The sequence below is a fragment of the Giraffa tippelskirchi genome, chromosome 13, assembly GCF_054371585.1.
Source record: "Giraffa tippelskirchi isolate mGirTip1 chromosome 13, T2T-mGirTip1v1.2.pri, whole genome shotgun sequence".
Lineage (NCBI taxonomy): Eukaryota > Metazoa > Chordata > Mammalia > Artiodactyla > Giraffidae > Giraffa > Giraffa tippelskirchi.
The window spans coordinates 21,179,097-21,206,005 of NC_137287.1; the positions used below are offsets into that span (position 1 = coordinate 21,179,097).

The window sequence follows — 26,909 nt, forward strand, 5'->3', positions numbered from 1 at the left end:
CTGAGCCACCATGGAAGCCCAAAAAGCAGAATCAGAGACTGGAAATTGCAGGGAGGGTAATTTCATCGTAATACGAGCAAGAACTCTGTAACAGACTGCAAATGGAGCAGCTGCCTCCTGAGCCAGCGCCTTCCCTGCCGGGAGTTCGCGAGGCTGGCTGTGCTCAGGTGTGCTCCGTAGGCCCGGCAGCTTTGCGGCAGTTTATGATGAGCTCAGTACAGGAGTAGAGCAGTGTTGTAGAAACTGTCAAAACTACCGGACATTGTCATGACGTTCTTACTGTATCTTATAAAAGAGTATCTGTTCATGATGTGTTGAAAATGAAAAAACAAACAAACAGCCTGCTTCTTTACTAGAAGTGCTGGGCTGGGTGGCCACATACTTAGGTGGACAGTTTGCATATTGCCAAGATGTGGACTTGCCAGATGCCAGTGTAGGTCCCTCCTGTCTAACGTTCTCACTCAGTTCCATCCACTCAGACACCTGTCCCTCCCCATCTTTCCTGCACACACAACTGGGTCTTCGTGTCATGAAAAAAAAATCCCTCAGTTCTGCTTCCCTTTTCAAGCCATCATGCCAGTCTTTCTCTTCTTTTCTGCCTAACTTGATCATTAGTGATTTCAGCGCGTTCTCCTTCCTTCCTCCTGGACCTCTCGTCATCTCTCTGACTTGGGTTTCTGACATTGCTGCCCAGGGTTCTCGGGGCCCATCCTGGGCTCAGTTCAATGGCCTTTGCTCAGCCTGCATTTGACCTCTCCATGGGATGTGGTTCTGATAACCAGCCTGTTCTTGCCACTGTTTTTTTGGTCTGCATGAAAGGAATGCTTCTGACTTGCCTGTGTTTCTGACTGTGCATCCTCAGCTTTCGGTGATTTCTCGATCTTTGTTTCCCTTAAAAATCCGCATCTCCCCAGGTTCTGTCCTTGGCTTCTCTTACATCTCAGAGGGCATGGCTATCCGTTCCATTCCCATGGCTTCTCTCACCTCATCGTGTTGATGGTCCCAGATCTGAGGCATCTTCTGAAATCCGGAATGAAATTTAAAAACCTCTCTCACCAGACATGTCCTGTTAGTAGCTCTATGTCCCCTTCCTGAAACCCTTGCCTGCAGAGGGGACACCCACGGATCTTGGTGGTAGCAGGAGGGGGTGGATTGTCTGGAGCAGTTTGATGTTTGGGGGAAGAAGAACAATTAAGAGACTAGAGGAAGTAGAGGTAAGAGTGAGTGAGGACTTTGAATTAAACTGCTTGAGGGGGATGGAGAGGGGAGGAGACAGGTGTGAGGAATGTTAGAGGGGTATTATCTTGGATGGATGTGGAGTGGAGGAAGAGGGAAGGATTTGAGGCTTTGAGATGACCCCTGTGTTCTGCTCTTAACAGGTGGTAGTGATATTTGCTGGGGTAGGACATAGAGAAGGAGGAGAAAGGGGAACTGTATTGATAGAAAGGCGATGAGTTGAGTTTGGGAGTATGACGAGCTTCTGTGACATTTAACATCTTTATACAGTATTTATTTACCTCATTGGTCATTCCTTTTTGAGAGAGAGTCTATTTAGCAATCACTGGAAAAGACCCTGATGCTGGGAAAGATTGAAGGCAAAAGGAGAATAGGGCAACAGAGGATGAGATGGTTACATAGCATCACATGAGTTTGAGCAAACTCCGGGAGCTAATGAAGGACAGGGAACCCTGGCGTGCTGCGATCCATGAGGTCGCAAAGAGTCGGACACAACTTAGCGAGTGAACAACAACAGCAGCAGCTATTCAGCCAGTGTTTGGGTGCCAGCCCTAGCCCTTAGATTGTGTTTTTCCATCAACTCCCATTAAATGTAGTTTGTGGAGGGATTCAGAGTTGAGCCACGCCTTGGCCCAGAAGTGAGGAGACACCTGTAGGGGTCCTGTCTTAAGCGGCGCTAACAGCGTCGTGCTCCTTGTTTCCAGCTCGCCCCCGACGATGCCTGGCGGTGCCCGCACTGTAAGCAGCTGCAGCAGGGCAGCATTACGTTGAGCCTCTGGACTCTGCCCGATGTGCTGATTATACATCTGAAGAGATTTCGACAGGTAAGGAGAGCCTCTGTCCCAGGGAAGAGCGCTGTGGCCAGGTGTCTTACGCCCCCTGTTGGCAGGCTGTTGGGGGTGGTTCCTTTGGTGTCCCTGTGTGAGCACACAATCTTGTGTTGTTACGAATTTCCGTGTCTGGGGCCCTGTTTTGTTCTTTCCCAAAGCAAAGTTCAAGCGTCCTATGACCTTTGAATCCTAACCATTTTAGTTCATACTGCAGATATTTTACTTTGTTCCCGAGGATTTGGTTTAGATTTGTAAATCTTATGCTCAAGTAAGTGTGCTTTGGGATTTGAAAAAAAAAATTTGAGCTCCTTTCTGGGGGCGAGAAGAATTGTGTTTCTACCTAAATTAATAACGGGTGTTGTCCTGCTTCCAAGGAGCTGTTGTACAGTTGGGGAGATGAGTCATACATGTATACGAAGAAAATCTGCTTTGCATTGTATGGCTTTGTGAGTCAGTTTTCCCAAAAAGGCTGTCTGTTCCTGAGGTTAGAGCTGTCCCGGGTGGCCCCCTTGTAAGGGAGGTAAATGAGAGGTAAACGCTGGAGGAGTCTCTGAGCCTGGCTGCAAGAAGGTTTGGATCTGAAAGATTAGGAGGAGGCCTGCAGCAGGTGAGGGGGGGCACACGTATAATGCCTGGGCACGGTAGGTGCAGAGCAGGACCGGAGGCTGGGAGCCGAGGCCAGTGTGGCTGGAGGTCCGGGGGGCGGGGGAGAGAGTAGAATGAGTTGAAGTAGAAGAGGCCGGCGGTGGCTGGTCGTCCAACCCTTGTAGACAGAGTGGGATTCTGAACCGGTGAAGCAACATGACCAAAGGCGTGATTTGAAGAGACCGTTCAGGCTGCTGTGTGGAGAATTAGAGGCTACAGGGATGCAGATGGGGAGGTCTGAAGGAGGCCGTTTATCCAGGGCAGGCCCGGCTGATGGCTGGCATTGGACTTGCGGCAGTGGAGGTGGAGAGACCTGGATAGATTTGGGAGATGTCTAGGACTCGCTGATGAAGTGAAGATGTTGGGGGCGCACACGTGGTCACTGGGGCGGGGCTTACACACGGAGGTTTGGAGTCCAGCCCCTGTGCTAGTGAGGAGTGAGCATTTGCCTTGAGTGTCCCAGCTGCACGCCTCCATTGGGGTCTGCGGGTGGACGGCCCATTGGGGGTTTGCCCAGCCAACTGTCTCTTTCCACACACACAGACTGATGTCCTTTGCTTTCTGTTTCTTTTGAAGACATATAGTCACCCCTCCAGCGCCCCAGCTCAAAACTGTGGTGTCATCTGTGACTCTTCTTTCTTGTCCCTGACACCTAGGCTTGCTTGTTCCTCCCCACTTCCTCCTGTATGTGACCTCTTCTCCCCATTCTTGCTGTCATCCTGCCAGTTCCAACTTTCCGCTCCTTCCCAGCAGATTGCAGTTGTGGTGTCTTTTTATTGGTTTTGTAACCTACACTGCTCTTCCCTCTCGAGCACGTTTTGGGCACGACTTCATGACAGCTCTCATGACATCACCTCCTGCCTCAGAGCCTCCTGAGGATCCGGGTTCCTTAGCCTGACCATGCAGGACCTGCCTGCCTTTCTCTTAGGAACTTTTTTTCTTCCCTTAGTAGGTCAGTATTTCCTCGAGAGTGTGCTCTATCTGTGTCTGATTAGTTTTTTAAAGCCCCCATAGACACAGAAGAGCTTCCCTTGTGGCTCAGCTGGTAAAGAATCTGCCTGCAATGCGGGAGACCTGGGTTCAATCCCTGGGTTGGGAAGATCCCCTGGAGAAGGGAAAGGCTCCCCACTCCAGTATTCTGGCCAGGAGAATTCCATGGACTGTATAGTCCATGAGGTTGCAAAGAATCGGACACGACTGAGCGACTTTCACTATAGACACAGGAAACATTCTGTACATATCTACTCAACTGATGGCAAGATTTCCAGATTGCCTAAGGTTGTCAGCTCAGTGAATGTAGTAAGCTGAGCCAATGTTAACTTTGAATGTACTCGCTGGAGGAGGCAGGGCAGGAAGAGGCCCTGTTCCGTGAGTTCGGTGCCAGCACCGTGCTCTTCCTTTACATATGCTGTTGTTACTCCATTCCTTTACATGCCTCTGGATGAACCACCGGAAATTGTTGTTTTGCAAGTTAAAAACTTTTATTAGATAAGGACCAGAAGGCTCATTATCCCCTTACATGTAGTTAATCGCGGGTTCCATTTTTGGTAATATTAAAACCTGTTCCTCGAGGTATTGGGTTGGCCAAAAAGTTCGTTCAGTTTTTTCTATAGCATCTTAACAGAAAAACGTGAATGAACTTTTTGGCCAACCCCAGTAGTTAACAGTATTAACCTGTTCCCTGTGTCGTATGTCTTTGGAAACATCGGATAGGAAACTCAAACCTACTTCAGCTGATAGAGTCTGCCTTTCACGCTGAACTGACCTACCCTCTGCTCGCATGAACCATACCATCAGGACTTGTTTTTCTTCTTGCAACAGGAAGGAGACAAGCGTATGAAACTTCAGAACATGGTCAAGTTCCCTTTGACCGGGCTGGACATGACACCTCACGTGGTTAAGCGAAGCCAGAGCAGCTGGAGTCTGCCATCCCACTGGTCTCCATGGAGACGGCCCTACGGACTCGGGAGGGACCCTGAGGACTACATCTATGACCTGTATGCCGTGTGCAATCATCATGGCACCATGCAAGGGGGGCACTACACAGGTCTGCAGTGCGAGAGGCCGGGCGCCTGTGCTGACGATCCCCCCGACGTGTTGTGCTTGCGACAGGATGGCTGTGCTCTAGACCCTTGCTTTCTCTTCCAGCGGGACATGTGCCGACTGCGAGGGCAGCTGTCACCTTCCGGTTCTCTGTCCCCTGGCCTCATCTGGTCAGGCTCTGACCCGAGCAGGGAGTGGTGGCCTGTGCAGAGGGGTGGCCTTGTCTGGCTCACCCAGCACTTGCCTTCTTGACCTCACCTGACCTGCACACCCCCGTTTAAGGTTCTGCTCTGCTTCCTTGAGGGCCTAGCATCTCCCTGATTTGGAGTGGTTGTGGATCACTTTTTTTAATAGTGTCTTTAAAGTGACTTGTAAGGGTTTTTCTTTTTGCTTTGTGTTCAAATTTATTTTTTTAATTTGTCAAAGCAGTAGTGCTCATCATGAAATTTAGAGACTAGAAAGAGGCAGAAAGAATAGTGCCATCAACCCATGAGGATACCACTCCAAAATAATCCGTGAGATTATTACTCAGAAAATGGTGGGCATTCCCTGGAGTCCAGTGGTTAAGACTCTGAACTTCCACTGTAGGGGGTGAGGGTTCATTCCCTGGTCGGGGAACTAAGAGTCCACATGCTATGTGGCACGGCCAAAAACTTTAAAAAAGTAATATTTTTAGAAACTGTGATAAATAACACAGAACAGAATTTTCCTTTCTAACTATTTTTAAGCTTACGGTTCAGTGTCGTATCTTCGTGCAGTCATGACCACTGTCCATCTCGAGTTTCTTTCATCTTCCCAAATTGAAACTCCGCATCCATTAAGCAGTAACTCCCTGTTGACCCCTCCCCAATCCGTGGCAGCCACCCTTCTTTCTATGAAACTGATTACTGTGGGTACCTCGTGTAAGTGAGTCATACAGTATTTGTCCTTTTGTGTCTGGCTTACTTCACTTAGCGTAATGTATTCAAGATTCACCCATGTTCTAACGTGTGTCAAAATTTCCTTCTTTTTTAAGGCTGAATAATATCCCATTGTAAGTAGGTAACATTTTGATAAGTGGTGTTTACTTCCAATGTTTTTCTGTGAGTTTTGGCCATTACTTTATACTGTTGTGATTGTACTGGATGTGCTCTGTTCAGGTGAATCTCTATGGAGCACCTCCTCTGTTTCCTGCTGGCCATAGGCCATAACATATCAGAGACATGTTGGAAACGAAAAACATCTCAGCCTCTGTCTTCCAAGAGGGTAAACAAGTGGTTGGGACAGTGTAAGCACACATAATATGGAAGAGCGGAAGTGTGTATTAGATTCTGCGCTTGAAGTGTGGACTGTGGGTAGAACAGGGGCCAGGAGGAGAGAGTGGCCAGAGCACCCGCTTCCTGGATGGTCAGGGGAAGCTGCAGTTAGTAACCTACCACCTACACATGAAGTCCTTCTGGACTAACGGGGCAGACATCTACTTTTTGTAAACATTATTTTTAATGACCGCAGGATATTCTGATGATGAAACTCTAGTGTGATATATAACCATTTCCAGTTGTTGAACACAAAATTTCTGGTTTTTAACTTTGAAGATGACACTGGTGAACATCTTTGTGGATAGTCCCCTTTTCTGTGTATTAATTCTGTATCTCTTTGAGATTGAGTCTCAGAAATAGAGTGATGGGGTTCAGGGCATGCATGCATGCTGGGGAGGCATGTATGTTGGGGGCTTCTTGCCTGGACATCTGTGTGTAGGTGAGAACTTGACATGTGGGTGGCCAGGACTCGGGTTTCTGCATCCTTCCCACTCAGCCCGTTTGGCAGAAACACTTCTCTGGGACTTTCTTGCGTCCTCAATCCAATGGTTTCTACCCCAGGGCCCCAGGGTGCTGTTGGTTCATAAACGTGGGGGGAGGTAGAGGAGGGTTGGCCCTGCCAGTTGGTCTTTCAGACTTTCTGAGACTCTTCCCTGGCAGTTAGCCCCATAACACGGTGAACAAGCCTCCGGTTCCAGACCCCCTCCTTGGCCTTGCATACTTCCTCTCTTAACTTGCTCTTCCTCCAGGAGGCAAGAGCTTGAGTGTCATTGGACACAATCTTATTCTTGAAACCCATTAAGTTCAAATTCTTTCAATATTTAGATGCTGCAAGCTGCAGTCACTTGTGAAAGGAATGATCCAACTTGGAGTGTGTCTCATAGAGTGTATCTCATACTGGAGCGCTTTGGATGGCCTCTACTTGCCCTAGGAAGCACTTTCTAGGAGAAAAAGGAGATAGAGGATCTACTGAAAAATCTATTAAAGCCAAATTTTAATACTGGATTTTGTATCTTAACATATTTTATATTTATATTCTGTGGGAACCACTTTGTGTATCTAGTTGGATTTTTCCTCTTGGGGCATTCCTGGTCATATCTCCATTCTTTGATACTAAGTCACAGAGTTATGTCCTCAGGGACTCTGAGAATTGAAAGGGACTTAGAGGGAATTTAATTTCACTCATTAGCTGGTGAAGTAACACCTTCTCTGGCATCCCTGGTTGGTGTTTGTGTAGCTTCAGCTTTGGTAAAGAATCTTCCCTGCAGAACACTGTTTCTCAGGAAAATATGGACAAGCATGTTGTGTGGTTTCTAGCTAGAAACTGTTGAGGAAAATAGGACAGGGCTAGCCTATCATGTTGCTCTTTTTATCGAATAGACTGGAAAATGCATGGAAACCCATAACTACCTTGGAGGCAGTACAATTAGAGGAATGTGGGCTAGAAGCTAGACACATCTTCCTAGCTCTGTGACGTTAGGCACATAACCTTATTCTAAGCTGGTGGCCATGCAGGGAAGCTGAAAGTGCTCATGTCTGCTTCTTGGGGCCTGTTACCTCGGAGTGACTCAGATATTTTCTGCATTGATTTCCCCTTCCCCATGCTTAGACCATACCAGTGCTTCTCTCATAAGAACATTCAAGTTCTTCAGCATTGTTAAGTTAAAGATACCTTATTTCTAAGGTTTCCCATGGAACGTTTATTTTAATATGTTCTTTATTTTGCACTGGTTCTACGTATAATTGCATGGTATATGTATGGCTGACTTGTAATGATTCTAGAACAGTGCTTCTCAAACCATCTTCGATGAAGAACCTTTTAAAAGATTTCTTAAACCTTTAAAAAAATTTCCAATCCTTTGCGAGCCAGAACTTATGCAAAAACACAATAAAAATATCAGACTACTATGAATGTTTTTAAATGCTTACCCCGTTTTGGTGCTTCTCTTGTGGACTGGCACCAGTCTGTGAGACACAATTTGCATAGCACTGGTCTAGAAAACAATTTAGAAAACAGCGCTGGGAAGAAAAGCACACAGAATTATTTTATAAATACATCATTAACCCGTTGATGAGCCCCTGAGAGTTTCCATGCTGTGGCTGAGGACAGAGCATCCCGGGGAGAAGCAGACTGGAGCTAGTGCACGGTTGCTCTGCCACCTTCTCTTGGGCACGTTCCTTACGGTTTTCCTCCCACCCCTTCTCCCACTCCCGAGCAGCACCCTCTCTCCAGCTGGGCCATAGTGCATCAAGCCTGACCACGCCACTGACCAAACAATTGCTGTTTTACCAGCTCCATTTGCCCTTCCCCCTCTGGTTCCAGTGAGTTCACAGCTGCAGACGACTTCCTACCCTGCAGTCATAGATCCTTCGCCTGCTCTTTGTTGGCACCTGTCTGGTGTAGCCCTGCCTCGCCTGGTCCCTTCCATCTCCTTGGAGTCCATACTTACCCAGTGGTTGTGGCCTATCAAGGCTGTCACTCCTGGTGCCACTCAGGGACCTTATGTGTCCTGTCCCCGGGGCCCTACTGAGTCTGTTGCTGCATTCAGCCAGATATTATAGCACTCATTTATGTTCACCCCAATAAATGGATCTTTTTAGAAAGTAATGGTATGCATGTAGCTTTCCAGATCAAGCTTATCACACTCCCTGATTGATTCACAGCACATTAAGCTGTGTCTGTCTATTCTTGCTGGTGCTTCAACACTCTTTATTCTTATCTCAGGCTTAGAATTTGATCTGGAGAGAAGGCCGCATGCATTCATGAGCTCCCGTTCTCAGTTTGCCGGGGCACTTCCATGAGGCATCGTTTTGGTGCCTCTGAGGGAGGTAGGGTAGGATGGGGGTTTAAGAACTAGGTCGAGGACTAGATAATTCTGAAACGAACTGGACCTTGTGCTTTACCAGCTGCGTGACCTTGGGCAAGCTGGTTAATCATTTTGAGCCTCTGTAAAATGGGAGTAATAATAGAACAAATTTCATAGGATCAAATGAGATATACATAGTAAGTGTTACACAAATATTACCTGCTGCTATTACTAATATCATTATTTCTAGTTCTCGAAACACTAAAATGTTACAGCATCCTTAAAACAGGGCTTCTCAGTCCTGGCACATTAGCATGTTTGCTGGTAACTCTTTGTTGTGGGGGCTGTCCTGTGCACAGTAGCATGTTTAGCAGCAGCCCTGGTCTCTACCCCCCAGTCATCACTAGTATCCTACCTGCCCCGCCGCTCCTCAAGTTGTGACAGTCAAAAATGTCTTCATTCATTACCAGATGTCCCCTGGGGCAAAATCATCTCTGATTGAAAGCCACTGGTTTAATTAAATATTCATTTTCTAAGATTAAGTAGAATGTCATCCATTTGGAATAGGTTGGAATTTCTTGAAACATCTTGCCTGTGTATGATTTGGAATTTGGCTTTTTTTTTTTTTTTTTTTTTGCCCTTTCTCTGCATTACTACCTGCAACCTTAAAAAAGTTCTTGAATTATGTGAGACAAGGAAACGATGTCTGTGGGTGGAGTGTAGCGGCCAGGGTGGCCACGCCGGTGCTGATGGCTGGTGGGCTCTCTTTGGCAGCATTCTGCAAGAACTCCGTGGATGGCCTCTGGTACTGCTTCGACGACAGTGACGTGCAGCAGCTGTCGGAAGATGAGGTCTGCACGCAGACGGCGTACATCCTCTTCTACCAGAGGCGGACGGCTATACCGTCGTGGTCAGCCAACAGCTCGGTAGCGGGTAAGGCCATTCCACTCCGGGAGTGGTTTTTCTGAGAACAGAAGGTGGTATTTGATGATCCAGAGGACTTCTCCAGAAGGTCTCCTGATTCTGCTGGTTGGATCAGGTTAATTGTCACATTTGCATTTAATCTGGAAGGCAGAATGGTTGCAGTGAAACAAACGGGGCTGGAATGTGCGAGCAACTATGAACCAGGAGTTCCCATGGAGGTGGAGTGGAGCCCAGCTCAGAGCACGCTCTTGCTATTTACTTGTGGAGTCAGTGAGCCAGGGATTTGAGGAGCACCACCGGGTGCTCTCAGAGTAGAGAGACTGAGTGATTTGGAAATAGAACCAGACTTGGCTTTGCCACCCCTTGGTCGGGTTATCTTGGAGCATGTCCCATCTAAGCCACGTATTTGTCATTCGTAACATGGGTGTAATAATACTACCTACCTCATGGGGTTGTTGTGTGCAGCAGATCAGTTAAACTTGCGTTAAAGCCTTTTGTAAAAGGTAAAGCACCGTTAGAAATTACTCTTTTTTTCCAGTAAGATTGGCCTATTCTGTTAGGGGAAGGATTGAAGGCTATAATAATCTTAGAGGGCTTGGGTTTAGTTTGATGAGATCTAGTCTGTTGTGTTTAATAGACACAAGAACCAGTATCCACACTGGATGTTGATGCAGCCACACACAATCCAAGTGGGGAGAACGCGTCTTAATGCCAAGTTGGAGTTGAGAGAATAGGGCAGAGTTCTGGGACGTGGCATTGTGTGCTCAGTTATTCATCCCTGCTCCCCTTGAAGCTTGTGAGGGATAAGCTGGAAGCTGCTCAAAGGAAGCATTGCTGAAGCAGAGAGACCCCTGGTGCATCACGCCCCACGCAGTACAGCATTCACGTCTGTAGCTGCTCTCAGTTCACAGAAGGTGGGGACTCCAGGGCTCTAGTGCCGTCCCTCAGTGCTTTCCAGAGTCTGAGATGTGCTCGGACCTGACACCCCCTTGAGGTCTCCTTGAGATATTCATGCTGCTGCACGTTCTCCATCTCAGGAGTGGTTTCTGTTGTTCTAACTCATATTTAAGGGCCTTCCTGGAACAGACAAGACAGAATGGCACGTGGCCCTGTGTGAGTGTGTGTGCTTGTTGTATATTAATACTGTGGTTTAAATGATTTAAAAATTTCACCAAACAGGCCAAGAAGGTAACAGTACATTGCTGCTTGCTTTCGTCCCTCTGTCTGGAGTATTACTGCAAGTGCTTAGAACAGTACCTGGGGTGTAGTGCTCAGTAAACATTTGTAGGGTAGATGGAAGGTATGAACAGTTGTGTCTGTTCCATTCTGTTGCCAGCACTTAAGACTTTGCTTTATGAAGTATCCGTCCCTGTACTTGGATTTTACAACTGCAGAGGTGTGTGGGAATCTGCCCTCTTTTTCATCCTCACAGGGGGCATTCGAGCAGGCACGGTGTGGGATCTGGGAGTTAGCGCCAGCCCAGCAGTGAGGCCCTGGGGTTCTGGCCTGACCTCGGTGCCCACTTCCTTTCCTGCAGGCTCCACGAGTTCCTCCTTGTGCGAACACTGGGTGAGCCGACTCCCGGGGAGCAAGCAAGCCAGCGTGACCTCTGCGGCTTCCTCCAGACGCACCTCCCTGGCCTCGCTGTCCGAGTCCGTGGAGATGACTGGGGAGAGGAGTGAAGACGACGGTGGGTCTGGGTTTCGGTGACAGATTTCCAAAACGGCGACTCATGAACGCGCGCAGGCTCCCTCATGTTGAGGAGCCAAGTCCCACGAAAAAGGTGGGAGAACATAAAAGGGGGTGACAGTGAGGGGGCTGTGTGGCTGTGGTCACCATCGTATGTAACCTTTTATACCACAGGGCCTTTTGCTTTTCCTCTGGGATCCAGGACTTTTTCCTTCCACTTTGTCGTTTTCCACTTTTAAAGTCTAATGTAGAGGCTAGAGCTTTAACTGTACGGTAACAGGTACAGTTTTTTCAAAGTGCTTTTTAAACTCTTCAGAGTTAGCTGTGAGGGGACTCAGCGAGCTTGTGATTTGCCGAGGGCTTTGCGGGAGGCCGCCTAGTGATGAGCTGCTTGGCAGGGCCTGGTGTGGGGGCTTCCAACTTGCTCGGCTTCTCACCTTCCCACCACGCTGTCTCCCTGGAGGGACTTGTGGTGCGTGCTTGGGGAGTACAGAAGCAGCTAGAACAAAAGCTGTTGCCTTGTTGCCTTTGCATAAAGCTGTTTGGGAGAATTTTGAAAACAGTCACAGTATACAAGCTTGGAAAAGCTGATAAAAATTGAGCTCTGGTGTTTTTGCTTTCAGCTCCCGCAGGACTAGTGGCAACACAGCCCTCCGCCTCCACCTGGAACCCCAGGCTGGGGGGAGGCGATCAGGCAGCTGGAATGTTGGGAGGGGGAGAGAGGGAGCTCGGTGACTCACCCCAGCAGGTCTTAGTCAGTCTGTGGCCTGCCTTTCCATCGCTTCTAGTAAACTGCTGCTTGCTAGTGGTGATGGGTAAATCTGAGAACATGAACTGCAGGAAGAAAGCAGGAGTCTGGAGGAAGGCCCGCCGTGGAGAACTCCGTCCCACCTCCAGCTCTGCCCCTTCTTCTGACTGTCACTTCTTCATTTGTAGCCTAAGAGTCTTGGGCTGTAACCACCAAGCTCCTGGCTGGCGCTCATGACATTTTATGAAAAACTGACAGTGCCCCTTGCCTTGTTTATTATTTGGAAGTGGTTTTCAGCACAGCCTTTAAAACTTCGAGTTCACTGTTGTTTCAACAGTGAGCCTAGATATGGTTTGCCCCCAGTCTGTTCTAAACCATGGAGTTGAGGGAATCTGTATCGCCTTTAGGGTCATCATCAGACAGTCGTGCTGGGTGGAGACAGGACCAGGGCCTGTCTCTCAGGGTCTCATCCAGATGGAGTTGTTTTAATACCACAGCTCCAGTAGCAAGTGTGTGGAGAATTTCATTTAGAATACTTTCTTCGGAAGTTCAAAGTCACTTACTGCTCTAATTATGAATATTTTTCTTGAAGGCTTTAAGGCATTCCGGGTAGAAGCGTATTGTCTCTAGTTCTTTCCACCGATGGCTTTCACAGTCAGCGATCACAGGCCCGCCTGTCTGTGATGTTGAGTTGGGGGAAGGGGTTGTGGTTCTGGTGTTGGCTCGGCCTCTAATTACCTGTGTGGTCACGGGCACGGACCTCATTGCTGTGGGCCCCAGTGTCCTTAGTAAGATGAAAGCCGTAAATGAAGTAGCTCACATTTATTGAGCGGTGTGCAATGTCAGGTACCTTGCCGGGCATAGGACTTTGAAGATTTTATCTAATTCTCCTAGTAGCTCTGTGAGTTACAAGGGTCAGAAATTATGACCCACAGGCCAAATATGGCCCTTGTCTTTATTTGTTAACAAAACTTTTGTTGGAGCACAGCCACGCCTGTTTTTTTGTGTGTTGCCTGTGGCTCCTTTTGCACTAGGGTGGCAGAGTTGAACAGGTGCCCCACAAAGCCTAAAATATTCACTGTCTTGGCCACTAGAGGAAAAGTCTGCTGAGCCCTGATGTCGAGCAAAAAGATTGTCTGCTGATCCCCAAGTTAGAATGCCCCTATTTTATAGGTAAAGGCTCAGAAAAGTTAAAATCACATGATGACTCACTGACCCCAGACGCACTGGCTCTGAAGGTCACACTCCTGTCATCCCCTGCGGCTGGCCTTCCTTTGGTCTGTAGATGTTACTAGCACGTCTTGTTGGCTTGGCTTAATGGTAATCTCTTTGCTGCATTCAGGAGGCTTCTCAACTCGTCCGTTCGTGAGAAGTGTCCAGCGCCAGAGCTTGTCATCCAGACCGTCTGTCACCAGCCCCTTGGCCGTCAATGAAAATTGCATCCGGCCTTCCTGGTCCCTGTCTGCCAAGCTGCAAATGCGCTCCAGTTCCCCTTCCCGCTTCTCAGGGGACTCTCCGATTCACACCTCTGCGTCCACACTGGAGAAGATCGGAGAGGCTGTGGATGACAAGGTCTCCATCTCCTGCTTCGGTAGCCTGAGGAACCTGTCCAGCAGCCACCAGGACTCAAGCGACAGTCACAGTCGGCGGGAGCACAAGGCTGTGGGTCGGGCCCCTCTGGCCGTCATGGAAGGCGTGTTCAGAGACGAGTCGGACACCCGCAAGTTGAACTCCAGCGTGGCGGACACACAGAGCAGAGGCTTGGCACACGGGGATCACTTGCCCCCCGTCTCTGATCCATTTGATAACAATAACCAGATTGCTTATGTGGATCAGAGCGATTCTGTAGACAGCTCTCCAGTCAAAGAGGTGAAACCCCCAAGCCACCCAGGCTCCCTCGCAAAGAAACCAGAGAGCACAACCAAGAGATCCCCCAGCGCCAAAGGCGCTTCTGAGCCAGATAGAAGCTTGCGGAAGGGGAGACCAGCCTTGGCCAGCCAGGAGTCCTCTCTTTCCAGTACGTCCCCTTCTTCTCCCGTTCCCATGAAAGTGTCTGTAAAGCCCTCCCGCTCCCGAAGCAAAGCCGATTCTTCCTCCAGGGCCAGTGGACGGCATTCCTCTCCTGCCCCTGCCCCAAAGAAGGAGTCCTCCCCCAAGTCCCACGAGTCCGTGTCATCCCCTTCACTCCAGAAGCAGAAGTCAGCTTCTTCCCTAGCTTACACTGCTTCCTCCACATCTGCCAAGAAAGCCTCAGGCCCCACCCCGAGGGGCCCCTTCCCTCCTGGGAAGAGCAGGACTTCAGACAGGAGCTTAAGCCGAGAGGGTTCCAGGCACAGCTTGGTTTCTGACAGGGCCAGCGTCACGTCCAGCTCCAAACCCAACTCCCCGCGCGTGAGCCAGGCCAGGGCTGGGGACGGCCGGGTGGACGGCAAGCACGTGCGGAGCTCCTCCATGGCCAGCCTGCGCTCCCCCAGCATGAGTGTGAAGGCTGGTCTGAAAAGGGACAGCAAGTCCGAGGACAAGGGGCTGTCCTTCTTCAAGTCGGCCTTGAGACAGAAGGAGACCCGGCGGTCGACGGATCTGGGCAAGACCACCTTGCTATCCAAGAAGGCGGGTGGGGGCTCCGTCAAGTCGGTCTGTAAGAGCGCGGTGGACGACAAGGCAGAGAAAGGCTCCCAGCAGCCAAATGCCAGTGCGGTTGGGAAAGAGCCGCTTGCCTCCAAGGACCCCGCTTCTGCTAAGCATTCCCTTCTGTCCGCTCGCAAGTCCAAGACTTCCCAGCTCGATTCTGCAGTGCCCTCGTCTCCTGGGTGCAGGCAGTCTGCTGAGAAATCCTCCAAAAAGTTACCTTCTAGCATGCAAACCTCTGCACGGCCTTCTCAGAAACCTCAGTGATACTTCTGCAGTCCAAGTGTTTTATCTGTAAAGATGTTAATTTATTTAGAACCCCTTCCCTCCCACCAAAGCCCTTTATGCTTCTGTTTTGTATTTTTTTGGGGTCACGTGCCTGCTGTGTGTGTGTATGTGTGTGTGGTGTGTGTGTGCGCGCGTGTGTGTATGTGGAGAATTCAATTGCAAATTGTTAAAAGCGTCGCCTTATTCTGCCATTGAACCAAATAACAGCCATAGGCAAAGCATTGACACCAAGCTAACTGAAATAATTATAGACAATACCCTGGACGGTCCCTTTAGCAACTGTACATATTTCTTTCTAGAGAACTCTTAGTGACTTTCATTGGACACTAGGGATTTGAAACCTGTGAAACCAGTTAAGCTGTCACTAGTGTGCTCTGTAGAAGGATGAATTACTTGGGTTTCATCTGAGTGGAATTTGTCGTCAACTGTGGATTGTCATGTGGCACCAGGAACTCTTAAAAACTGTGACACTAACAGTGAAACAAACTGAGGGAAAAACTGTCGCTTTCTGCACTTTGGCCCCATCTACCAGTCTTTGTCAAGGGCAATATTTTAACACTAATGTTTCTCAGGTATATACTCAGCTAGTGTAGGACAGTTGTGCATCTGTGAAAGGATCAAAGAAGAAGGTAGCCTGTGGGTGGCTGTCATTTCTCCTACTGCCGCAGAGAGGAGTTTTTAGAGGTAGAAGTGAAGTCTTTCACCACCTTCCTATCTGCAAAGACGTGCATTGCCATAAGCTGTCTTGACCTGTAGGATGTGTCCTAAGAGATGGCAAGTTGCATAGCCAGAAAGCCAGTCACAAGTAGTTAAATTTTTTTTTTTTTCCCTTGTAAATTTGCTCACTAAGGTCATTGGGGTTTTGAAATGGAGTAGAGAAGATTCCTGAAAAAAAAGAAATAGATTCTAGACTGGATGCATAAATCTGTGCCATTTCCTTCTCTGGTGTTGCTTTTTTTCTGTGTTAGAAATTGGAAGCTCCGTGCTGCCCCGAGTACGCACACCCGTGTTTCCTCGTCCTGTAACTTGGAGAGGAAAGAAGCTGCCTGATGCCAGCAGCCGGTGATGGTATTTTCGAGCAGTGTCTGACAGTGTCATATGCACACTCTGTTCCTGCCTGTCAGGCTTCATTGTGACTGTTTTTCAGGAATGCATTTAGTTATTCTTTGTGCTGAAGATTTAATCCCTTACCCAGAAACTCATAAGCAGGATAGAGCCTGTTTCATCTGGCATTGTCAGTGAAAATGGCGTTTCTCATTTAGAGAAAAAGGGAATCTCAAGAAATTCACAGATAAGCAAGATATGTATATAGATTATTTCATGCTTTTAGGAGGTGTTCTGGAATTTTTAGCTTTTTTTTTTTTCCATTTTTTAAAAACGTCAAAGAGAGTCATGGTTCTGATTCTCTTTGAATAGCATTTGTCACTTTGCTGTGAAATATAGCATGCTAAGTTTATATGCTTTTACATATTAACTTTTTTTTTAAGTCATGGACTCTTCAGGTTCTTCCTGAACACCTTGTACACAGATCCATTTATAATCTCCCTTTTCAGTATTGCTGTGTGAAGTAACTATAACATACATTACATGCATAGCTATGAATTCTGCACTGCCCTGTTATTCTTTTTTTCCCCCCCTTTCTTTTCTGTGAATACCGCTAGGGAAATGCTTCTAGTAGGTTACTTTATTTTGCTGCTAATTTGAGCACTAGCAGGTTAACTTGCAAGTCTGGAGGCCGTGTGTGTTGAGGGTAGCTGGAATTTTAGACCCCTGCGACGTTTAAGGCAACACATCTGGCCTTGAGAGAGTTAGGCTAGTGCTCCGTGAAATCCACCTACTCTGAGCCCCTTGCACTTGATCATGACTTCACCGCTCCGCCGGGAGCCCTCATCTCGCCATGCGGGCGTCTGGTTTCCCAGAGCAGCCTCACTCTCCCTGCCGGGCTGTGACTGCCCTCCGTCTTGGTCTTGTTGCTTCGAGCAGCACATTGACAGCTCCATCAGTGTGTAGCCACCGTTGAGTTTCCCTGTATCACTTCTATTTCCTAAAAAGGTTGCACCAGATGTGGGGTTGTCAATATCTGGAATTGAGTGTTTGTCTGATTTGAACCTCTCATCTTTCTTTAATCGGTAAATCTCATTTGAAATCTTTTATCTGAAGCTCTGAAACAGTGTTAGAACCATAGTTGGACTACTCAGTGTTTTAATAACACTTTTTGTGGGGTGGGGTGGGGAATATAAACAGTTAAGCATTAATAGAATGTAATTTAATTTTCCTGGTGGTAAATATTTTTATTCCGGAGTTCTCCAAGAATGGATTTTCTATTGTGTTTAGTGTCTTTATAATTAAAAAAAAACACCCAAATCTATGAAATCTATTAAAGTTCCATGGGATCTAGAAATAAACTTTACATATCTATAAACTGTATGTCTATGGAATTTAGTTCCTGTTTCAGATTTAAATGGTAAAAAAATCAGGAAGTATTATGGCACTGTCTAAGCATCTTTGTAAGCAATGAAAATTTCATCCTTAATTATTAGGTTGCAGCGTTTAAGCCACAGAAAAAGGCAATTTTGCCCAAAAGTTTGGAGATGCTCTTTGTGGTGTGAAGTATCTTATAGAAAAATTATACTTGGTTCAGTTCAGTTCTTTGGTAGAGTTAGGGACTTGGTGTTCTGTTTTCTCTCTTCTCAGTGATGTTTGGCACAATGAGCTTATATGTGTTTTGGGGTTAAAAATCACCTGCTGAAGATGGTAGACCTGGGTTCCTAGTTGACAACCAGGTGGGCCTGATTAGAGCAGTCATATTTCCTGATAGGCACAAAATAATCACCAACAGTACCGTTGCATCTGTAATCTTTGTTTGCTTTTTAAAACCTTTATTCTTGATTTCTTTTCCTGTGAACATCAAGTGCACTGAGTCTTCATCATTCCTTCCAGCAGCCCTGCACCTTGCCTTTGTAACCCTAATGTAATGTGGAAGCACAAAGACACTGTTAAGCTCGTGACACCTCAAGACCGTCTCCCACCTTTTTTGTGTATTTTCTCATCCTAAAAGCAGCCTAACGGAAAGTAAGTAATGCTCCACTGGACCAATAGAAATGGGTGTGGGAGTGTTTGTGGTATAGCAAAATGCTGTTACTGTCTGTGAGGCTGCCCTGACGTCTTCTGTAATCCTTCTTTCATTATTCATTCTGCAAACATTCGGTGAGGGCCGGCTTTGCTTGTAAAGGCCAGCTGAGAGCTTCGGGAGTTCCGTGTAGCTGAGGAGCCCTGGGAGCACAGCTGATGAACCAGGGGTGCCAGTGACATCCTAGACGGGGCGACAGTCCTCCCAAGCAGAAAGAGCAAGCGGATCCTGGTGATCGGCTGAGGCCGGTGGGCCTCTTGAACAAGTCTGTTCTGTTCTGGAAACCAAAAGTGCCCTTCTTCATCTTTGGAGACATTTTACTGTCACATCCGCTGTTTCAGACTGTGCTGTCTCTACTACTCAGAGGTTGGAAATCCATTCTGAAGTCACTCTTCATTAGAATTTGGTCATCTGCATTTGTGTGAGGTGGATGTGGGGATTCCTGGGGGTGGGTGGGGAGAAACATGGTCATCCCTCTAAAATAACCTATCATGAAGAAAACAGGACAGAATGTAAAGGAAACAGAGGCGACAGCCTTTACAAAACAAGGAACAGAAGAGCTGTGAACAAAGCTCATTTATTTCAAATAAACATGTTTTAAAAAGTAGATTGACATCTGATGTTAAATTTCATTCTGACAAATTACTGAGCAGCTGGAGATACTGTTTCCTGTGTAGGTTATAATAATTATTGGATGCAAAGATTATTAGTGTTTCCAGGGTGGATTTTTGAGATAGTCTTCAAATCACAAGCACAGTTTCAATAAAACATGTATTCTGTGAGGCGCACTGAACTTTGTATTACTTGGAATTGAGAAGAGCAAAAGTTGCTGACAAACCAGTGCCTATATCATAAACGTAAACACAAGAAAAAGCTGTTACTGGGCAGTCTGTCTGTCTTCAGTTTCATAAAGGGTAATGTTACTGCTAACTCCATATTTTGGAGGGGGGGAAATCCCATGCTTTTATTTAAGTGAACAGTCAGTCCATACTGCCTTTTGATCAACTCTCAAAGTGTTTTTGCATCTGCATTTTGAGCATGACCAATCATTTTTTCCCCCAAGTAATGAATATAATTTGGCATGGCCTCTATCTAACCCAGAAAGCATGCTCTTCCAACCTATGCAAGCAACTAAGAAAAAAATACAGACTACTTACCCTTAATGTAAGTTAAAAAACAAGAACAAAAAACTCAGATTATGGACCTCTATTTTTGAATTTGTAATTCTATAATCACTACTGAAAAGCATGAATGTGATTTTTTGGTTTGCTTTGCACATGTTTCTCTTTGCCGATTTTTTTTTTAAATCATTGGCAAGATTGTGTGTAAAATAAGTATTTTGCAAGTAGGAGTGGAAATGGGTGTGTTGAACAAACTGGTTTATATACTGTATTTAGCCAGAAGACTTTCCTAAAGTATTTTGTTCTAAAAATAACCTGCCATTTTCTATAGATCTTAATTTTTTGTATCTTCTAGGGTTCTATTGTGGTCACAAGGAAAGAATGTGACTTCTAACAGTGCTAACAATTTTCAGACACTTTTGTAGAGACTCACAGCTGTTCTGGAAAGCTTTGGCGCTTCCCCACCACTGGTCACAATGAGACTGAGCTGTGAGGTGTACAGTAGCGTCCACAGCGGGTTAGGTTCTAGAGCTGCTCGGAGTCCTCTAAGGCTGGTGTTTCCCAGTTGAGGGAGAAGGGAGATCCATAACAGACTTGGGATCTCAGACTTCAGATCTCACATACTCTTCACGGATTCCATCAAGCCTCTTGTGAAGAACTTGTCTGAGGTTCGGATACCCAGCGCTCACTGGAATTGTCTCGGGAACTTTTAAAAATGCCTCGGTCCCACTCCTCAGCTTTTGATCTAATTAGTGTAGTGGCAGGTCCCAGGAACTACCATCAATATATTTAGATCTCTGAGGTGTTTCTAATTTGCAGAATTGGAAAGCACGGTGATACACCTTTCCTTTGCTGAGAACTGTGGCGAGAATCACTGCCGTGTAAAGTACTCACAAACGACTCAGAGTCCTCTGTTGCTTTGGAGAGACAAGAAAAAAAAAAGTTACTGATCAACCTCCTGTTTGAAATGGGGGGGGGCGCTTTCTGATAAGAGGAGCTCAGAGCATTGTGTGCCTCAGCACTTGCCCATCTGGTGGGAGCCGGGGGTCTTTAGTTCGCTGGAGCAGTCGGTGTCCCGTGGGGCTTGCCTCCTTTCCACAGCCTCTCCGCCTGAGGCCACAGCAGGGCCAGACCTTGGCAGGGAGCAGGGCGGTCACTCTGAGTTAGAAAATGCTAAAGTAAAACCTCCAGTGGCTTTGAAAAACCTGTCCCTGATTCTGATAGACCATGGTCACCTTGTAAAAATTATAGTAGCAAACCCTAGGCTGCCGCCCAATTTCCTATTGAGGAATATTTAGCTCACTCTCTACTATCCAGAATGTAGTTTCAGGAATTTTTTTTTTTTTTAGTTTAAAAATGAATGTGAAACATTTTATTTGTTTTTTTTTTGGAGGGAGGTAACCCTCAGTATTTTTTTCATGTAACTAAAAAAATGAATATTCATCCAAAAATCTGGCAGTACATGTTACCTATGGAGGCGAATGAAATTTAGTTTTAATCTGTGGTGAGCTGAATGCACTATATTCAAAATAAGCTGCTGTGCTTCTCAGGTGGTTTCTTCCTGTTAAGCATGATGCTGCCTACAGAGAAAGAAAACACAGTTTACCGGAGTTTTTCAACACTTCAAGGAATAAGTTAGAAGTAAAAACCCAAGTTGCAAATGCTCCTTTAGAAAGGCTGCCCTGAGCAGTGATACCTGTTGTAATGGTGAAAATGCAATATGAAATCCCCTAGGTGCTATTCTAAATGGTGAGGTGTCATTATACCAAAATGGGGAGGCTGTTACCGTGTTTCTGAAGTTCTCTTTATAGGCCTAATATGCATTTATGTTCCCTTTGGTTTTGCTCACCAACTGTGCCTCTCACCACTGGTTAAAATTGAATTCAAGCCCCATTACAAAAGTAGTTTCTTGATCTCTTAAGTTTTTACAGTGGAATTTCTATAGTTGTCTTAAAAGCTGCATGTCATATCACTGTATAACAAAATGCTTTGGTGGTGGTCATACACCATTCATAGTGATTTGTGTATAATTTTCTTTTTTAGTTGTACAGTAATATGGAAGGCAGGATGTCTTTCCTTGAGGCTGGAAACAAAGTGTATCATATGTTTTAAATTATTTTAGAGCAAGTGCATGAGATGTGTCACTGACTTCTGTTATTTATTTGTATGTTTTATTATTCAAAGTGTATGCACTTTTAAGAAGCAAAATTTATATTTTTATGTTTAAAATGTTTTATTTCTGGAACAGCAGTTGATTATATAGTATACAGTTGGAATTTAAGAGAAAAGTGGAAAAATGTAATGAAATATAATAAATTTATTACATGATGCCCTCTTCAAGCCATATTCCTCTTTCTCCCCTTGCCAACCTCCATAATTTTGGTGTTAACTAACTTTGGAAATTAAACAGGTACTTGTACTACACTGATGTATACAAAATGCTTTAAAGTTGTAGAATTAAGTGAAAACAAGTTACAGAAGGATATATACATTTTGTAAGTAACATCTTAAAGCAAAAAAAAAAAATCACATCCATGCTTATTTAATTTTCATAACCAAGAATAAATGCAGCCATTTTCTTCAAGAGGCAGTTTTTCCTGGGCCATGGACCTAGACAAAAACTCACAGTTTAACTCAATTCCAGTGGGCTTTCAAACTTTTGTATTATTTCTCTCTTTTACCAAGATTTTATGATGGGAGGCAACAGTGGTATAAAAGGAGTCATCTTTTCTGGACCCTCTTTTGCCCCTGATATCTTCGTTTTTGGCCATCCTGTTGTGATAAAAATTTCCAGGTGGCAAAGATTTTGCCACCTCTCAGGATGACTCCCTATTGAAGATGTCGCATCACGTACGACCACTTGGGGGCACTAGAGATCACCATTATCAAAGGTGTTTTACAAGTCCATCCTTCAAGTTCTTAGCCTATGTGGGAATGCTTATTCGATATGAGTTGAGGAGCGTTATAAGTGGACAGGGATTTCAGTTTAGATAAGTACCACCAGCCATCATTTTTCCTAAGAATTGTTGGATACAGATCATAGGACAGATCTTATTTTCCTACAGCACAGCATTATGGTTTAGGATTGGGGCGGGGAGGCTGTTCTTAACCAAGGATGCTGCTGCTGTCGCGTCAGTCGTGTCCGACTCTGTGCGACCCCATAGACGGCAGCCCACCAGCCTCCTCTGTCCCTGGGATTCTCCAGGCAAGAACTCTGGAGTGGGTTGCCATTTCCTTCTCCAGTGCATGAAAATGAAAAGTGAAAGTGAAGTCACTCGGTCGTGTCTGACTCTTCACGACCCCATGGACTGTAGCCTACCAGTCTCTTCCGTCCATGAGATTTTTCCAGGTAAGAGTACTGGAGTGGGTTGCCATTTCCTTCTCTGAACCAAGGATGAGTGAACCATAAAACCTAAAGTACAGCACCATAAACCTAATTTTAACTGGTTGCACTTTAGGTTGTATGAGAGAATGTAACCATGTAGTACACTGATCATTTGAGAGGTGTCTTTATGTCTGAAAATGTTCACGTGTCATAAAATACATAGATACCATAGTCATTTTAATAATAAGGCGAATATTGAAAGATCACTGTCTCCTTAGAATTTGGAAGATGATTTTCAAATATAATGATCAGTATCTCCACACACGTTTCCCTTCTGTGTCAGTCTTCCTGGAAGAAGCAAAGGCCTGATAAATCCCCTTGCCCTGGACCACTTATTCCTGTGGGTCCCATGACCGATTCCAGGTCACTGTCACTCCACAGGGTGTGGCTTGAAGCCACCCTCCACACTTCAACCCCCAGGATGCCCTTTCTCCTTCCCTGGCACCTCCTGAATTCTCCCAGGTAGATGTCTTGGGTTTTCTTTTTTTGTGGCTCTGTTCTCTGTCTGAGATGGGTCATCTGGTAGGTGTGCTCTCTTTGGGTGGGTTGGGTCTTACTCATTTAGAACCCTCTGGAGCTCAGTCCTGACTTGGTCTGGCCTCAGCCATGTTTCTCACCCCCTCCCCACATTTCCGCACAGAAGACCAGAGCTCTCGTCTCCCAGACAGATTTTTGCCTGATGCTGCATAACCCATCATCTTGGTACCCCATTTCTTAGCATGTGCAGGAGGCTGACATTAATTTGACTTGCTCTTTGGATTTATAACAGCTCAGTTTTTCTTTAAGAAAGTGGGAAGACAACGTGAGTGAAACCAGTGTTGCGGTCAGAATCGGGCCTCCCTGCTGCCAGCAGGCTCTCCTGTAGCTTTCCTTGGTTTAGGAAGATTTCACAGAGGCCCGCAGTGTACAGATCCAATTCCTAGGACACAGGGGCATCGTGTCTCTCCAGAGAGCAGGGAAGGGAAGGCATGGGGTGGGTGGTGATGCCGTGTGGTCAGCGCCAGCCTCAGCGTTCCAAATCCATAAAAGGGTGTGTTGGGGAAATCGCCCCTTTAATTGTCTAATTCAAAATTACAGTCCAAGCTTCCCTGGTGGCTCAGATAGTAAAGAGTCTGCCTGCAGTGTGGGAGACCCAGATTCGACTCCTGGGTCAGGAAGATCCCCTGGAGAAGGAGACGGCAAACCACTCCAGTACTCTTGCCTGGAAAATCCCATGGACAGAGGAGCCTGGCAGTCTACAGTCCATGGGGTCCCAAAGGGTCGGACACGACTTGAGTGATTTCACTTTCCCTTTTCTTTGTTTAGCAATGCCTCCTGTCTGTCTGGAGATAGGACCGTTCTCTGAGGAACTCGCTGTCTAGTCAGGGTCAGGTTGGTGGATAGATAATGAAGATTTCAGCATGTGCTTTCTGCTTTTCCTCCCTCAAGTTACCTCCACATTCCCACCCCACCTCCAGCCATGTTTCCGGCTGTTGTGCTCAGAAGCCTTTTCTCTTGAGCTGCCCCGCGGTTCACTCCCTTATCTCCTAATGTCTCGGCTAGGCCTGCCCTGGCCATCTTTTAAAACACTGCAGCCAGCTTCACATTCTCTCCCTCCTCCCTACTTTGTTTGCTTCATGTCACTTAGTACCGACAGCCGCTATCTGTACAGTATATATGTGACATACAGTCGTGTGTGTGTGCCAGGTCGCTCCAGTCGTGTCCAACTCCGTGGCCCTATGGACTGTAGCCCACCAGGCTCTCCTGTCCATGTGGATTCTCCAGGCAAGAATACGGGAGTGGGTTGCCATGCCCTCCTCCAGGGGATCTTCCCCACCCAAGCATCAAACCTGCGTCTCCTGCATTGGCAGGCGGGTTCTTTACCACTAGAGCTATGTGTGGGATACCGTGTATATACCTAAAATGGTACGTGTGCTCACAGGAGGGCAGGGCTGTTTGTTCTGTTCTTTTCCCACCACCTAGGAGAGTGCCAGGCACAAGTAAGTAACTACTAAGTAGTTACTAAGTAAATATTTACCAACTGGATGAATGGATTTGCTTGGGTAAATCCACTTAGCCTTTCTGCATTTGGCTTTCTGTCTAGAAGGTGAAGAGTGATGGTACCAGCTTCATGGAGTCCTGAGGGTTAAACGGGAAAGATGCTCTGAGCATTCAGCATGGGGCGTGGCTCAGAGAAAGGGCTCAGGGGATGGGGAGGAGGGGCTGACCCTGACCTTCATGGGACCGCTACAGAGGAATGGGCATCAGAGCATAACTTGTGCATCCCAGTCTGGGGAAACTGCTTGCGCTTTCTGGAAGTCCCAGGAGTCCAGTCTTCCTGGAATGTAGGACAGGAAGGCAGGAAACAGTGGATGAAGAGGGAGGGAGGTTGCCAGAGGCTTCATCTAGAAGGACCTTTTATGACCATACCCATTTGTCCTGAAGTAAATGAGAATCCAGGAAGAGATTTTAATTTGGAAGAGAGATGAGATCCAGTTTGTGACGTAGCGTGGTCACCATGGCAACGGTGTGGCACCAGCAAGCCCTGATTAGGAACTTATTGCAGGAATCTGGGTAGAGTCCTGTGGAAGGGCTGACCTAAAACAGTGTTGGGTGAACAGAGAGAGGAGGTGGCGTGCTCAGACCTTGGGGACAGGCTGCTAGGTTTGAACCCTGGTACCATGACTTCCTAGCTGGACAATCTTGGGCAGCTCACTTCTCTGTGCCTCAAATTCTTTACCTGTTAGCTGTGGCTAACAGTATCTATATGATGGTTGGGTGGCTTAATTGGTGTGCTTGGTTTATTTACATTTAATATAATCACTAATGTATTTAGTTTTACCCCTTCTGTTTTGTATTTCTTTTTCACTTCTTTCTTTTAGATCAATCAACCATTTTTAAAATTCCAGTTTTTCACTTCTGTTATTCATTCTTTTGCTCTTCTTTCAGTGGTTATCCTTGTGATTTCAACATGCATTCTTGATTTTTAAGAGTGTAAGAAAAACTAGTAATTTTTACCCCTTCAGGGTTTTAGAACACTTTAACTCCATTTTACCCTTTCTGCCATTTGCTATTTGTTGTGTATTCAGATGCAATGTGTATTCAGCGTATATGTGCAGTCTGCCCTCCCTTCTGTGGGCTCTACACTGTGATTGGTTGAATCCACAGATGGGGGCACCTGTGAACAGTACTATGCCATCCTTGGACGTGAGCATCCTTGGATTTGGGTATTCACAAGGTGGGAGTGGGGGTCCTGGAACCAATCTCCCATGATACTGAGGGATGGCTGTGTATATGACTTATACAACATTACTATTATTTTATTTTTTTATCCTGTTTTTGCATTTATTTATTTTTGGCTGTGCTGGGTCTTTGTTGCTTTTGGGTGGACTTTTCTCTAGCAGCAGGGAGGAGGGGCTACTCTCTAGTTGCAGTGCTCAGGCTCAGTAGTTGCGGCACCAGGGCTCTAGAGCACAGGCTTAGTAGTTGTAACTCATTGGCTCAACTGCTCCTTGGCATGTGGGATCTTCCAAGACCAGGGATCGAACCTGTGTCCCTTGCATTGGCAGATGGATTCTCATCCACTGTGCCACCAAGGAAGTCCTAACTGACATTATCATAATTGATATTAGAAGCCAGTATTCACTTAGACTTACCAAGATATTTACTGTCCATTGCTCTTCTTTCCTTCCTGCATTTCAGTGCTCCTTCTGTGGTCAGTTCCCTTCTTCCTGAAGAATTCCTTTCATGTTTCTGTTTTAAGCCCAAGCTAATGATGCTCTCTTAGTTTTTATGTGATTGGAGATGTCTTTATTTTGCCTTTGCTTTTGAAGGTATTTTCAGTGGGAATAGAATTCTATGTTGGAAGTTATTTTCTTTCATTTTCATTCCATGGTCTTTTGCTTTTTATTATTTCTGTAGATAAGTCAGTTCTTTGAAGGTGTGTATTTATTTTCTAAATGCTTTGAAGATGCCTCTCTTTGTTTTTCTTCAGTTTCATCATGATGGGCCTGGTGTGGGGTTATTTTTTGGTTTGTTTCTATCTTGCACTTCATCGATCAGACTTGGGGAAGTTTTCAGCCATTATCTCTTTAAATATTGCTTCTGACCCATTTTTCCACCTGCTTCTAGGGCTCAGTAAATGGCATCACCATCCAC

At 46.2% G+C, this 26,909-nt stretch overlaps 2 protein-coding genes across 12 annotated transcripts in view; one reads left to right on the top strand and one right to left on the bottom strand.

Annotated features, from left to right (window-relative positions):
• The window catches only part of USP31 (ubiquitin specific peptidase 31), a 79,488-nt gene extending 57,761 nt beyond the window's left edge, over positions 1 to 21,727 (top strand). For 4 of the 10 annotated variants that reach the window (XM_081554525.1, XM_081554530.1, XM_081554531.1 and 1 more), the window contains 5 exons: positions 1,941 to 2,060; positions 4,533 to 4,758; positions 9,634 to 9,792; positions 11,321 to 11,473; positions 13,563 to 19,054. In XM_081554525.1, the coding sequence (XP_081410651.1) occupies positions 1,941 to 2,060; positions 4,533 to 4,758; positions 9,634 to 9,792; positions 11,321 to 11,473; positions 13,563 to 15,115 (2,211 nt within the window). In that variant the 3' untranslated portion in view covers positions 15,116 to 19,054. Of the gene's footprint in view, positions 1 to 1,940; positions 2,061 to 4,532; positions 4,759 to 9,633; positions 9,793 to 11,320; positions 11,474 to 13,562; positions 19,055 to 19,742 lie in introns of those variants that run through there. The other 6 variants (XM_081554528.1, XM_081554534.1, XM_081554536.1 and 3 more) reach the window with 5 other exon arrangements.
• SCNN1G (sodium channel epithelial 1 subunit gamma) overlaps positions 1 to 26,909 on the bottom strand; it is a 212,458-nt gene that overhangs the window by 115,452 nt on the left and 70,097 nt on the right. The window lies entirely within an intron of this gene.